This window comes from Myotis myotis, unplaced genomic scaffold (genome assembly GCF_014108235.1).
Source record: "Myotis myotis isolate mMyoMyo1 unplaced genomic scaffold, mMyoMyo1.p scaffold_m19_p_1, whole genome shotgun sequence".
Taxonomy (NCBI): domain Eukaryota; kingdom Metazoa; phylum Chordata; class Mammalia; order Chiroptera; family Vespertilionidae; genus Myotis; species Myotis myotis.
Window position 1 is genome coordinate 99,116,249 of NW_023416313.1, and position 12,720 is coordinate 99,128,968.

The 12,720-nt window shown below is 36.4% G+C and overlaps 1 protein-coding gene across 1 annotated transcript in view; it reads left to right on the plus strand.

Annotated features, from left to right (window-relative positions):
* The window catches only part of CUBN (cubilin), a 285,455-nt gene that overhangs the window by 56,868 nt on the left and 215,867 nt on the right, over positions 1 to 12,720 (plus strand). The window contains exons 23-26 of the mRNA XM_036346196.1: positions 7,511 to 7,703; positions 9,785 to 9,945; positions 11,155 to 11,336; positions 12,165 to 12,321. Of these exons, the coding sequence (XP_036202089.1) occupies positions 7,511 to 7,703; positions 9,785 to 9,945; positions 11,155 to 11,336; positions 12,165 to 12,321 (693 nt within the window). The remainder of the gene's footprint in view (positions 1 to 7,510; positions 7,704 to 9,784; positions 9,946 to 11,154; positions 11,337 to 12,164; positions 12,322 to 12,720) is intronic.

Sequence of the window (12,720 nt, forward strand, 5' to 3'; positions counted from 1 at the left end):
TCTCCCTTCCTCTCTGAAATCAATTAAAATATTAGAAAAAAAAGAGAAAGCACCATTTATAGATTGATCCCTAATGTAATTCAATAATCACATAATTCAATAATCATGTTATTGCATAAGGCGAGGAAGGGAGATGGTGGAGCAGTTACCCATAATCTAGGGTCTCTCTAAAAGATTCATTCTCAGATCCCTTTATTCTATTCCTGTCCCCCAAATTGTATGGGGCTGATATCATCACTGCTTTGTGGGTTGGAGGGATTATCCATGTTTTGGATTTTCCCCTTTTATAATGAGTTGAATGCTGTTACTAAAACTTTTTGAAAATGCTTAGTGGAGACAAAGATACATCATGATTTTTAGAAAGATACAGCTTTGTGTTTTGTAATGGTCCACCAGGGAAATTTGTATATATTCTCTTTTCTTTCTTGACATTTTTTTTTTTTGAGGTTGGTCAGAAAGAAAGATCTGTGAGGCCTGTCAATAGTTGTCTTTGATCTTCAGAGATATCCTTTTCCATCGCAGCTCAGTTGTATATGCTAGTAGTGAATGGGAGAAATATACTTTTCTTTTTCATCTCTTCGTAAATGTTACTAGACTATCACAAAAGGTGAAGAGCCATTGGAAATGAGCATTCCTTTGCCAACATAAGTTATAAACAAGAAGCACTTTTATGTTTGCATTTTGTATTGATGTAGTAAGAATTATGACAACAGATGATTGTGGGAATACATTCAATTTTACTTATTTGTGCTTATTACAAAGCATAAGATGAAACAAAAGCCTAGCATTAGTATTTCTCTGTATTAATATTATTCTAAAAAGAGTCATTTATTCTGTTAAGGGAAGAAAGCATGAACACTGTATACAGACTTCAGTGTTAGATAAGAGGAGTTACTAGCCTTTCAAGAAGTAGACACAGTAAGTTCAGAGAGCTATTGTTCTTTTCCCTATAAAGTTGGGTATGGGAAACTCATAAAACTACAATCAGATTTTAATATTAAACATTCTTGTTAATATTTATAGCAAATAAATAATCAATAAAATAAATAATCAATAACTTTATGATTATTTATTTGATATCTGAATTGTTTATTGGATTTTCTTTAGAGAACCAACTTGTTTTTGCACAGAACTTTTAAACTTTTAACATAGCATAGATTTTTTTAAAAATCCTCACCCCAGGATATGGTTTTATTGATTTAAGAGAGAGAGGAAGAGAAAGAGAGAAAAATAATGGATCGGTTGCCTCTTGTACACGCCCTCAACTGGGGATCAAACCCGCAACCTGGGTATGTCCCTGACCAGCCTTTTGGTGTAAGAGACAAACTTCCAACCAACTGAGCCAGCTGGCCAGGGCCTTAACATAGACTTTTTAAAAAATATATCTTATTGACTTTTTACAGAGAGGAAGGGAGAGGGATAGAGCGTTAGAAACATCGATGAGAGAGAAACATTGATCAGCTGCCTCCTGCACACCCCCTACTGGGGATGTGCCCGCAACCAAGGTACATGCCCTTGACCGGAATCGAACCTGGGACCTTTCAGTCTGTAGGCCAATGCTCTATCCACTGAGCCAAACCAGTTATGGCTTATTTTGCAATTATTGTTAGTAATTTAGTAAGTAAAATTCATCTGGAGTTTTAAAAATGTGTATATCCATGTAATCACTACTCCATTCAAAATATACTTTTATCATCCAAGAAAATATTCTAGTGTTTCCTTGATCAATCCCTCCATAGATTCCATCTCAACAACTGAAGACTTGATTATTATCACTATTGATTAGTTCTGCCTGTTCAAAGGCAGGTATGAGTGCGAACACACAGTATGCACCCTTTTATCTTTGGCTTCTTCATTAAGCATAATGCTCCTATAATTTGTTTATGTGGTTGTATTTATAACTAGTTTTTTCTTTTTCTTTATTTTTAAAAAATATATTTTATTGATTTCATAGAGGAAGGGAAAGGGAAAAAGAGATAGAAACATCGATGATGAGAATCATTGATTGGCTGCCTCCTGCACGCCCCCTACTGGGATCAAGCCTGCAACCTGGGCATGTGTCCTTGAGCAGAATTGAATCCCGGAACCTTCAGTCCTCAAGCCAACACTTTGTTCACTGAGCCAAACCAGCTAGGGCTTTCTTTTTATTTTTATTTATTATTATTATTTTTTAAAATATATTTTATTGATTTTTTACAGAGAGGAAGGGAGAGAGGTAGAGAGTCAGAAACATCGATGAGAGAGAAACATTGATCAGCTGCCTCCTGCACATCTCCCACTGGGGATGTGCCCGCAACCCAGGCACATGCCCTTGACCGGAACCGAACCCTTCAGTCCGCAAGCCGACGCTCTATCCACTGAGCCAAACCGGTTTCGGCGGCTTTCTTTTTATTAATGAAAAAGCCTTTGTATGGATATATCAAAACTTGATTATTTGGACAGTGGGGTTATTTCTAGTTTTTAGCTACTATGAAATAGGCTGCTGTGAACATTGATATACAAGTTATTTTTTGGGCTTGTGTTATCCTTTCTCTTGGGGCAATACCTAAGAATAGAATTTCTGGGTCATATGGTAATATTATGTTTAACTAGAGGATCGATGCACAAAATTCGTGCAAGGGGCTTGGCCCTTGCAGTCTTATGCCTCGCGGCCCTGTCCCCCACCCACTGGTTATTCTGGAAGATCATCCAGGAAGATCATCCTGGAAGTTCGTCCTGCCGTCTGGTCTAATTAGCATATTAGCTCTTTATTATATAGGATTTTATGAGGAACTGCTAGACATTTTTAATGAAGTGGTTATATCAATTTATATTCCCACCTACCATGAATGAGAATTCCACTTTCTCCTCATCTTTGCCAGCCCTTGGTACTGTCAGTCTTTTCACTTTTAGCCTCCAGTAGTTGTGTAGTGGTGCCTCAGTGTTGTTTTAATTTGCATGTCTCTGGTGATTAATAGCGCTGAGTACCTTTTCATATATTCACAATTTATATATCTTGTTTTGTGAGGTGTACAATTAAAATCATTTTGTTCATTTATGTTAGTATTATTTGTCTTATTGTATGGTATATATTCTGGATACAAGTATGTCCTTTGTCGGATAAATGTATTGCAAATATTTTCTCCTAGTATGCACAGCTAGCATTTTATTTTTCTTAATGGTATCGTTTGAAGAGCAGAAGTCTAATATATCCTTTTCTTCTGTTATGGTTCGTGTTTTTGTATTTTGGCTAAGAAATGTGTATCTATTAAAGCTGTGAAGATTTTCCTCTGTGCATTCTTCTACAAATTTTGTGGTTTGATTTTGTACATTTATGTTTATAATCCACTTTGAGTTAATTTTTCCATATCATGTGAGTTTTGTATCCAAGTTTGTTTGCTTGCTTAGCAAATGGTGTTTAGTTGTTCAAGCTTTATTTTTTTAAAAGATTCTTATCTTTTATTCTGTTTCTTGTTAAACTCATTTGTTAGTTCTAGTAAATTTTTTCTAGATTCCTTAGTATATTCTCACAGTTGATCATATCTGTGAATAAGGACAGTTTTATTTTTTCCTTTTCAATATCTCTCTGTCTGTCTGTCTCTCTCTTTTGCCTTACTGCAGTGACTAGTGCCTTCTGTACAATGCTGGCTAGAAAGGATGAGATTGGACATATTGGCCTTGTTCATAGTCTTGTGAGGAAAGCATTTAGTCCTTTACTACAGAAGAGTGATATAGATTTGCGTTTCACAGATGTCCTTCATTTTCTGTTGCTACTTTCATTTTTGGAATTCCATTCTTTTTTCCTCATTGGCTTTTCAATGATACCTAATTTTTTGGTGTATTTTCTCAAAGGCTAACAATATTTGTTCTTAACTAATCAGTAAGTCTGCTTAGAGTTAATATGCTACAACTTCACACTTCACACCTTCTACTTCATACCTGACACTTTATATTTCACACACTCCTCTATCCATTTCACAAATATCTGGGAAATAAAGAGAAAAAGGACACATTGTACACAGGGAAACCATGATATAAATGACAGCTGGTTTCTAATTAAAAAAATGGAGCTAAAAAGAAAATGGAATGCAATATTAAAAGTTGTGAGAGGAAAAACATTTAAATATTCAGGAAAAATGTTTTCAAAATGAGAATGCAAAAAGGATATCTATAGACAAACAGAAGCTGAGAGAACTTACTACTAGAATACCTATACTACATGAAATATTAACAAGTCCATTATGTCAAAGGGAAGTTATACCAAAGAGAAATATATATTTACAAGAAGGAATGAAGAATGCCAGAAATGATAAATAACTGGATAAATATGTAGATTGCTTTTTACTCTCATTATTTCTTTAAAAGACAACTAATGATTGAAAGCAAAAATAATAGTAAGTTAGAGTTTATAATATAAATATAATTAAATGATAGAACTAAAATTGCATAAGAAGAGGGCAGGTAGATAGAATTGCACTATTATTATCGTTGCGATAGAGAGGGACTAGTTTAGTACCAGTTACTCATCAGGGCTGGAAGCGAACAATTTCTGTAATTTAGAATTAATAGACATTATAAAATGTTAAAGAATATCATCTTACTCAGGAGAGAGGATAGGAAAGAAAGGAAAAATGAGATGAGAAAATGGAGGGGGTAATATATTGGGAGATTAGATAGTTATCCTACCCTTCTTAGTTTTCAATACATTATGTAATACTAGAGGCCCAGTGCATAGATTTATGCACTGGTAGGGTCCCTTGTCCTGTCCTGTGGATATCCCTTGAGGGGTCCCTGATTGTGAGAGGGTGCAGGCCAGGCCAAGGGACCTCACCGGTGCATGATCAGGACTGGGGAGGGACTGCAGGAGGGCTCCAGGGAATGTCCTGCCCGTCTCATCCAGTTGCAATCAGCCGGACCCCAGCAAGCTACCGTACCGATTAGGGAATCTTCCCCCTGGTGGTCAGTGTGCATCATAGCAACTGGTCAAATGGTCGGACACTTAGCATATTAGGCTTTTATTATATAGGGTGATTTTAATAGATATTTACTATATGTGATCTTGGCCAGTAGTATAATAAGTGAAAATTAATAATGGTTAATAAATTCCTATTCATATTTGAAGGCCTAGTAGAGGAAATATGTTCACATAAAAACAGTCACAATATAATATGTTTAGGACTCAAATTACCATTTGCATAAAGTTTTATTGAGCAAAAGGAAATTAATTCTACTTGATTAGGAAAGGCTTCACAGAGGAAGTGATATTTGAATTTGACCTTAAATGATAAGTAAGAGTTTATTGGTTAAAGGTATGTTTGGGGTAAGGGGGAAGTTGTTAGATAAAACATTTTAGACAAAGTGAAGTGTAAAGATCATTTGAATACATCAGGGACTGTGTTTACCTTTGTGCCAGTAAGATAAAATAAGATTAATATGTACATCAAAATTTCAGCAGGGATTAACAAACAACCACCATCATGTAGCAATAATGACTTGCATCTGGACAAAGTACAGGAAAAGTACTCATCATTACTTCTCAAAATTTCATTAAATTAAGTTTCTTTACATGGGAACCTGATTACGTATACCTTTCTAATTGCAAGTTACATTAGAAATAGTCAATGGGATTGCATTTCCATTCTGGGAGTAGAGTGGGTAAGCAAGGAACATTATCTCTTTAAGTACAAATGACATGAACAGATAATTTGCTCTAGATATTTGATTTACTGGCTGAAGCTACCTGAATGTCAGGGTGGTCAATGAGTCTCAGTTCGGCCAGCTCAGGGTCATAGCCTTTACTTAATGTCCATGGGATCCATGAATTTTTATCTTAGTAATACTTATTACTGGGTCTGAAATACTTAATCTCCCACCTCTCTCCCACTTCTCTTTCCCTGATCCCTCTTCCTCCCTCGCCTGCCTTCACCCTGTCTTTTTCCTCCCTCCCTTCCTTCCTCTTTTTCCTCCTTCAAGTAATGTCCTAGCAGATGATACAAATATATAGAAAAGTATATGATATTCATCTTTGAAGCTAAATATCACTGTTGATTCCTTCAATACAGTAAAGCCTTGATTGCTTACTGCTTCAAACCAAGTAAACCAGATATTTGGTGAATGCCTGGAACACTGAGGGCTATACGGAGGTAGTAGAGCCTGTAATATTTGATATATGTCTCTCTGCTCTCAATATCAGTGGTTCCTCTGTTACTCTGAGTATGATTACACAACAGTGACCAGGGAAATAGCATACCTAAACATCCTCATTTTCTTTTTTTACTCATGATTAAGTAGAATAGTGCATTCTCCTCCAAAACATTTCAGTAGATCTGTGTCTACTCCTGGACCCTGGATTTATGTTATTACTGGGTTTAATTGAATATACATTAAAATGCACTGAAACCAGATTTTCTTTGGAAAATATCTCAGATTTGGAGAGCAGAAGAGGTTGAGTGGGTTGGTTGGTAAATATGGAGTCTGAAAGTCTGAAAAGGTAAAGTTAAAACTCTTTCTAAAATATATTTTATTGATTTTTTACAGAGAGGAAGGGAGAGAGATAGAGAGTTAGAAACATCGATCAGCTGCCTCCTGCACACCCCCTATTAGGCATGTGCCAGCAACCAAGGTACATGCCCTTGACAGGAATTGAACCTGGGACCCTTCAGTCCACAGGCTGATGCTCTATCCACTGAGCCAAACTGGTTAGAGCTAAAGTTAAACCTCTTAAAGTAGAACAGTTAATATTTGTTTAGGACATAAAATTGTCCAAGTATTACCTAAATGTTTTGTGTGATCTATTTTATTGCCCATAATTTGTGCTCTGTTTTTCTTATACCTTTCTGGTCTATTTTGAAACCTAATGATGATCACTACCATTTATTGAGCACATACCATGTGCCAAGGCCTTTAATTGCATTGTCTCTAAGCCTTAAATGTATACTCAAAGATAGTTACCATCTCCATTTTAGAGACGAGGCCCAGAGAGGTGAAGTAGCTTAACCAAGGTTGCACAGCTTATCAGCATTTGAGCTGGGCATTGACTCATGGTCACTCTGGTCTGAGTCTCATCTCCTAGTCTTCACTCTTATGACTGAGGTACCTGCTTTGTCATTTCTCATAAGTGCATGCTTTGGTTGAAACCATTCGAAATGAAGCTTGTGAAAAAGAGAACAGAACTAAATTATTTCTCAGCCCCCTCTATGATTTCTGTAGTTGAGTTTCATTCATAATGTTCATGATAATTTGCCTGAATGAGAAACATTACAACACTCCCAAGAACATAAACATTTGTTTACTTTTGAAATATATAACAAATTTACACTACTTACCTTAGGTTTACTACTAAAAATTGTTTTGCCATTGAATTCAAAACTTAATTTTGAAATGAAATTACTCTTTGAACTTTCCAAAACAGCCTATTAAAAATCAAGTACATTGGCACAAATTAATCAAGTGTATATTACTGAATGTCTTATGAGTGAAATGTAGCATAATATTTTTTATTTTCTCTCTTGTGGTCTATTTCTTTTCACAGTATGCTTGAAAGACTATACAGAAGAATCTGGTACACTTACTTCTCCAAACTTCCCCAATAATTACCCCAACAACTGGCAGTGCATTTATAGGATCACAGTGGGAACCAGCCACCAGATTGCATTGCATTTCACGAACTTCTCCTTGGAGAAGGAATTTGGTGGAAAATGTCTAGCAGATTTTGTGGAAATTAAGTAAGCACCTTTGTTTCATCATAATGCTTTTCATTATTTCCATTCACAATCTTTTCTGGAAAGGTTAAGGAAAATATATAGAATTTCTCTATAAAACTCCTTGCACTTCTCTTTCTTATAAGCCATAATGTTTTTCATTTGGAGCCTGACTTACCAGAAGAAAAACAGAGAATTGCATAAGATTCCAATTATTTGGAAGTGATTCTTTTATTGCAAGTATTTGAAAATAAACTCCAGATTTTATTTGGGTAGAGTAAACAAATGTACTTCCATTCTGAAATTAGATACTAATTATTGTTGCATATCTACTTTATATAAAATTAGTTTACATTTTAGGCTGTTCAGTGTCCAATTAGTCTAATTAGATCACATAATGATGCTAAGATAGCAACCTTATCTTAAGGTTTTCACAAAGTTTTTTGTGTTAAGTAATAAGTCTAGGCTTGTCAATTTCAGTGCATGGCATTTTTTCTTTAATTCTTTGAAAGAATGTGTTTAAAAAGTTATATTTATAGTAAAGGTAAGTTAGCTTAATTGAGTTAAATTTGGCTTATCAATTTGGCATGCATCAGTTTTAAATATTTTATTGGCATTTCAAAAGCCTAGAATCTTATACTATTTTATGGTAAATTTTATGCTATGATATAAAGTAAGGTACTAAAAAAGTCATACTTGTACTGTATCATGTTAAAATAACATAATTGTCTTAATTTATAACAGTTAACCATTGAACTTTTATATTGAGTGAATCATATTTTTAAAAAATTCATCTTTATTGTGGAAAGTATTACAGATGTTCCCTTTGCTGTTGTTTTCCCCTTGACCCCCTCCGCCCCGCACCCACACCTCCCGGGTCTTTACCGCACTATTGTCTGTGTCCAAGGACTATGCATATGTGCATATAACTTCTCCGGTTAATCTCTCCCCACCCACCCACTCTCACGCCCGCCTTCCCTCTGAGATTCATCAGTCTGTTCCATGCTTCTGTGTCTCTGGGTCTATTTTGTTCAAATTTATTTTGTTCATTGGATTCCACATATGAATGAGATCATGTGATACTTCTCTTTCCCTAACTGGCTTATTTCGCTTAGCATTATACTCTGCAGGTCCAAAAGAGCTACAGCCCCAGCTGGTTTGACTCAGTAGATAGAGCATTGGCCAAGGACTGAAGGGCCCTGGGTTTGATTCTGGTCAAGGGCACCTACTTCGGTTGCAAACTCAATCCCTGGCCCTGGTCGGAGCGCCTGAGGGAGGCCACCAATCAATGTGTCTCTCTCTCTCTGTCTCTCCCCCTCCCTTCAACTTTCTCTAAAAATCAATGGAAAAATATCCTCTGGTGAGGATTAACAATGGGGAAAAAAACAACAACAAACACCACTACAGATTATAAACTACAGAGTTAAGAACCCAAAAGTTATCGAGGAAAGATTTATTTTTAAAAATTTGCTAGTTAGTTCAGTTGTTCATTAGATTTCACATATGAGTGAAATCATATGGTACAAAAAGAAAAAAGGAAACTAACTCATTGACATGGACAACAGTGTGATGATTGCGGGGGGAGCAGTGAGGGGTGGGTGGAGGTGGCAGAGGGTACAGGGGGGTAAACGGTGATGGGAAAAATAAAATTTAATTAAAACATGTTGCTATATAAGTCAAATATGATATAGTAAAATTTGAAAATTTTCATAGGAAAAACATTATTTAGAAGAAAAATATTTAAGGCTTCTCTGTAAAATTAAGCAACATTTGTTTATACTTTTAATAATTATGAGTTCTCTGTCTGGTGCTCTCTGACATTTGCCAGACACTTTATTTGAGAAGAAGACTAAATGCTTTTTTTCAGTTGGCCATTGATTATATAAAATGTTATGCCAACCATAACTGATGGTTACTCTTTATTAAATTATTCAAGTACTATTTGATAAATTGAAAACTTAAAATGATGTTTTTAGAGTATTTTTGAGAAACATTGATTGACATAAATTAATGTGTTTGCAATCTGAAAGTTCAAATATGTTAAATGTTTATTCAGTAATATTATCAATAACCTGATGAATGTTTACATCTGCATTTTGTCACAGAGATGGAGGCTATGAAACGTCACCACTCCTGGGAAAATACTGTGGCTCAACTACACCTCCAAGAATCATCTCTCACAGTAATAAATTATGGTTGCAATTTAAGAGTGACATCGTTTTTTCAAGTTCTGGATTCTCAGCTTACTGGGATGGATCATTAACAGGTAAAGATCAAAGAACCATCTTTTATTGGTGAGTCCAATTGGGCTGGTTTTTTGGTTCTTGTATTGCCATACTCTTATCCATATTTTTCCATCTGTGTCTTGTGATTACTATCTATAAACAGTGGTTCTCAACCTTTTGGCCCTTTAAATATAGTTCCTCATATTGTGACCCAACCATAAAATTATTTTCATTGCTACTTCATAACTGTAATGTTGCTACTGTTATGAATCGTAATGTAAATATCTGATATGCAGGATGGTGTTAGGCGACCCCTGTGAAAGGGTCGTTCGACTGCCAAAGGGGTTGTGACCCACAGGTTGAGAACTGCTGATCTATCATAATAAAAGCATAATATGCTAATTAGACCGGACAGCCAAATGACCTTCCAGACGTCCTTCTGGATGAAGCTGCAGTGGCGTGGGGCTGAGGCAGAGGTGGTTATAGAGGCAATCAGGCAGGCAGGTGAGCAGTTAGGGGCGATCAGGCAGGCAGGCAGAGTGGTTAGGGGTAATCAGGCAGGCAGGAAGAGTGGTTGGGGCAATCAGGCAGGCAGGCAGAGTGATTAGGGGCAATCAGGCAGGCAGGCAGAGTGATTAGGGGCGATCAGGCAGGCAGGTGAGTGGTTATGGGTGATGAAGCAGGCAGGCAGAGTGGTTAGGGGTGATCAGGCAGGCAGGCAGGTGAGCATTAGGAGCCAGTGGTCCTGGATTGCAAGAGGGATGTCCAACTGCCAGTTTAGGCCTGATCCCTGTGGGATCCCTGCAGGATTGGGCCTAAACCAGCAGTCGGACATCCCCTGAGGGGTCCCAGATTGTGAGAGGGTGCAGGCCAGGCTGAGGGCCTCCCCCCTGCCCCCCCCCACACCTCCGCTTCCGTGCATGAATTTCGTGCACTGGGCCTCTAGTTTGTAATAAACTTCAACATTGTAAGTACTTCTGAATTCACAGCAGCCTTTTGTTTTTGAAATACAGAGTTAGGAAAGATGGTTTGATTCCCTGGTATATTTAATCAAACTGGTCATCTTGGTTAGGAAAAGGAAAGTACATTGATTGACATGAATTAAGATTCTAGGCTAGCTACTCTTTGGTGATGTAGTTGTTTTGTTTTGGCTTAAAGGGGAGTAATAGTAGCACCAGTTTGATATAGACAAGAAAATTCAATGTGACCAGAAAGAAAGTTATGCATCATTCCATCTCTTTCTCCTGTAGGTTGTGGGGGCAATCTCACCACTCCCACTGGCACCTTCACATCTCCCAACTACCCGATGCCCTATTACCACAGCTCTGAATGCTACTGGTTGCTGAAAGCCAGCCAGGGCAGCCCATTTGAACTGGAATTTGAAGAGTTTCACTTGGAGCATCATCCTAACTGCACTTTAGATTATCTGGCCGTATGTATACAGTTTCAGTTTTATAATTCACTGCTTCCTCCTTGCCCAACACACATAAATGCATTTATTTTTATTTTTGAGATTTGAGAAAGGGGAACATTTAAACAAAACAGCCACATAAACATTTTAAGCAAAATAAAAAATTAAAAGAAAATTTTATGAAAATGATTTGCCTTCTAAGTATAGCATGTATTACTCAATGACTTGATATTTATATATTTAAGTATTAAAATACATTAAATATGAACTATATATACTAAGATATTAAAATGTATGAAATATAGACTATTAAGATATAAGACTACTAAAAGGGGTTATGAGATTTATCATAATTATTATCAATGTACTTTCTATATATGTAGTGCAAAATAATAATATAGAGGATTTTATTGGTGAATTAGAGAGGATAATTGAAGTCCTCCAGGTATAACTCTTTATAGAACCAACTATTCAGGCTTTTCCATTAAAAAACAATCTACATTTTAAAATTTATTAAAGTGTCATAAATTATAAACTATAAAATTAAAAAAGCAAGGAAGACTACTGATAACATCTATGGTCTCAAAATAAGTATTAATCTTTTATTTTCAATCTTCAGATTTCAACCTGGGTTCACACACAACTATATACTGCCATGGCGAAATGGCCAGAGTTCATGGCCCAAGTTTATAGATAATTAGCTATAATTTTAAAGATATTTTGATTCAGGGTTATTCTTTTGTTATGTCATATATATATATATTCTTTTTCCAGTTCTTGAGATTTACAGAGGCCTTTATATAATGTGTATAGACATAATCATTTGACATTTAAAATGTTTTATTAAAGGTATATGATGGTCCAGGTACCAGCTCTCACCTGCTAACTCAGCTTTGTGGGGATGAGAAACCGCCTCTAATTCGTTCTAGTGGAGACAGCATGTTTTTAAAACTGAGGACTGATGAAGGCCAACAAGGCGGTGGCTTCCTGGCCAAATACCACCAGAGTAAGTATGTATACTGGCTGCTTGATGCCCGTAGGGGTCTTCAATATATATATTTTTAAATCCCCATCCAAGGATATGTTCAGAGAAAGGAAGAGAGAGAGAGAGAGAGAGAGAGAGAGAGAGAGAGAGATCTATATGAGAGAAAAATATCAATCAACTGCTTCCTGTACTCGCCCCAGCCAGGGACCCAAGCGAAGCAGCAACCTTTTGGTGTATGGGAAGATGCTCCAACCAACTAAACAACCTGGCCAGGGCAGGTCTCAATCTTTTGATGAATGAAACCAACAGAAATAAGTATAAGCCATTGGTTCGAGCCATTAAAATAAATCTTATCTCCTTATTGAGAAAAATGTAACTCTATTAGGGAAGAAATGCTTATGCATTAAATTTATCATCTAA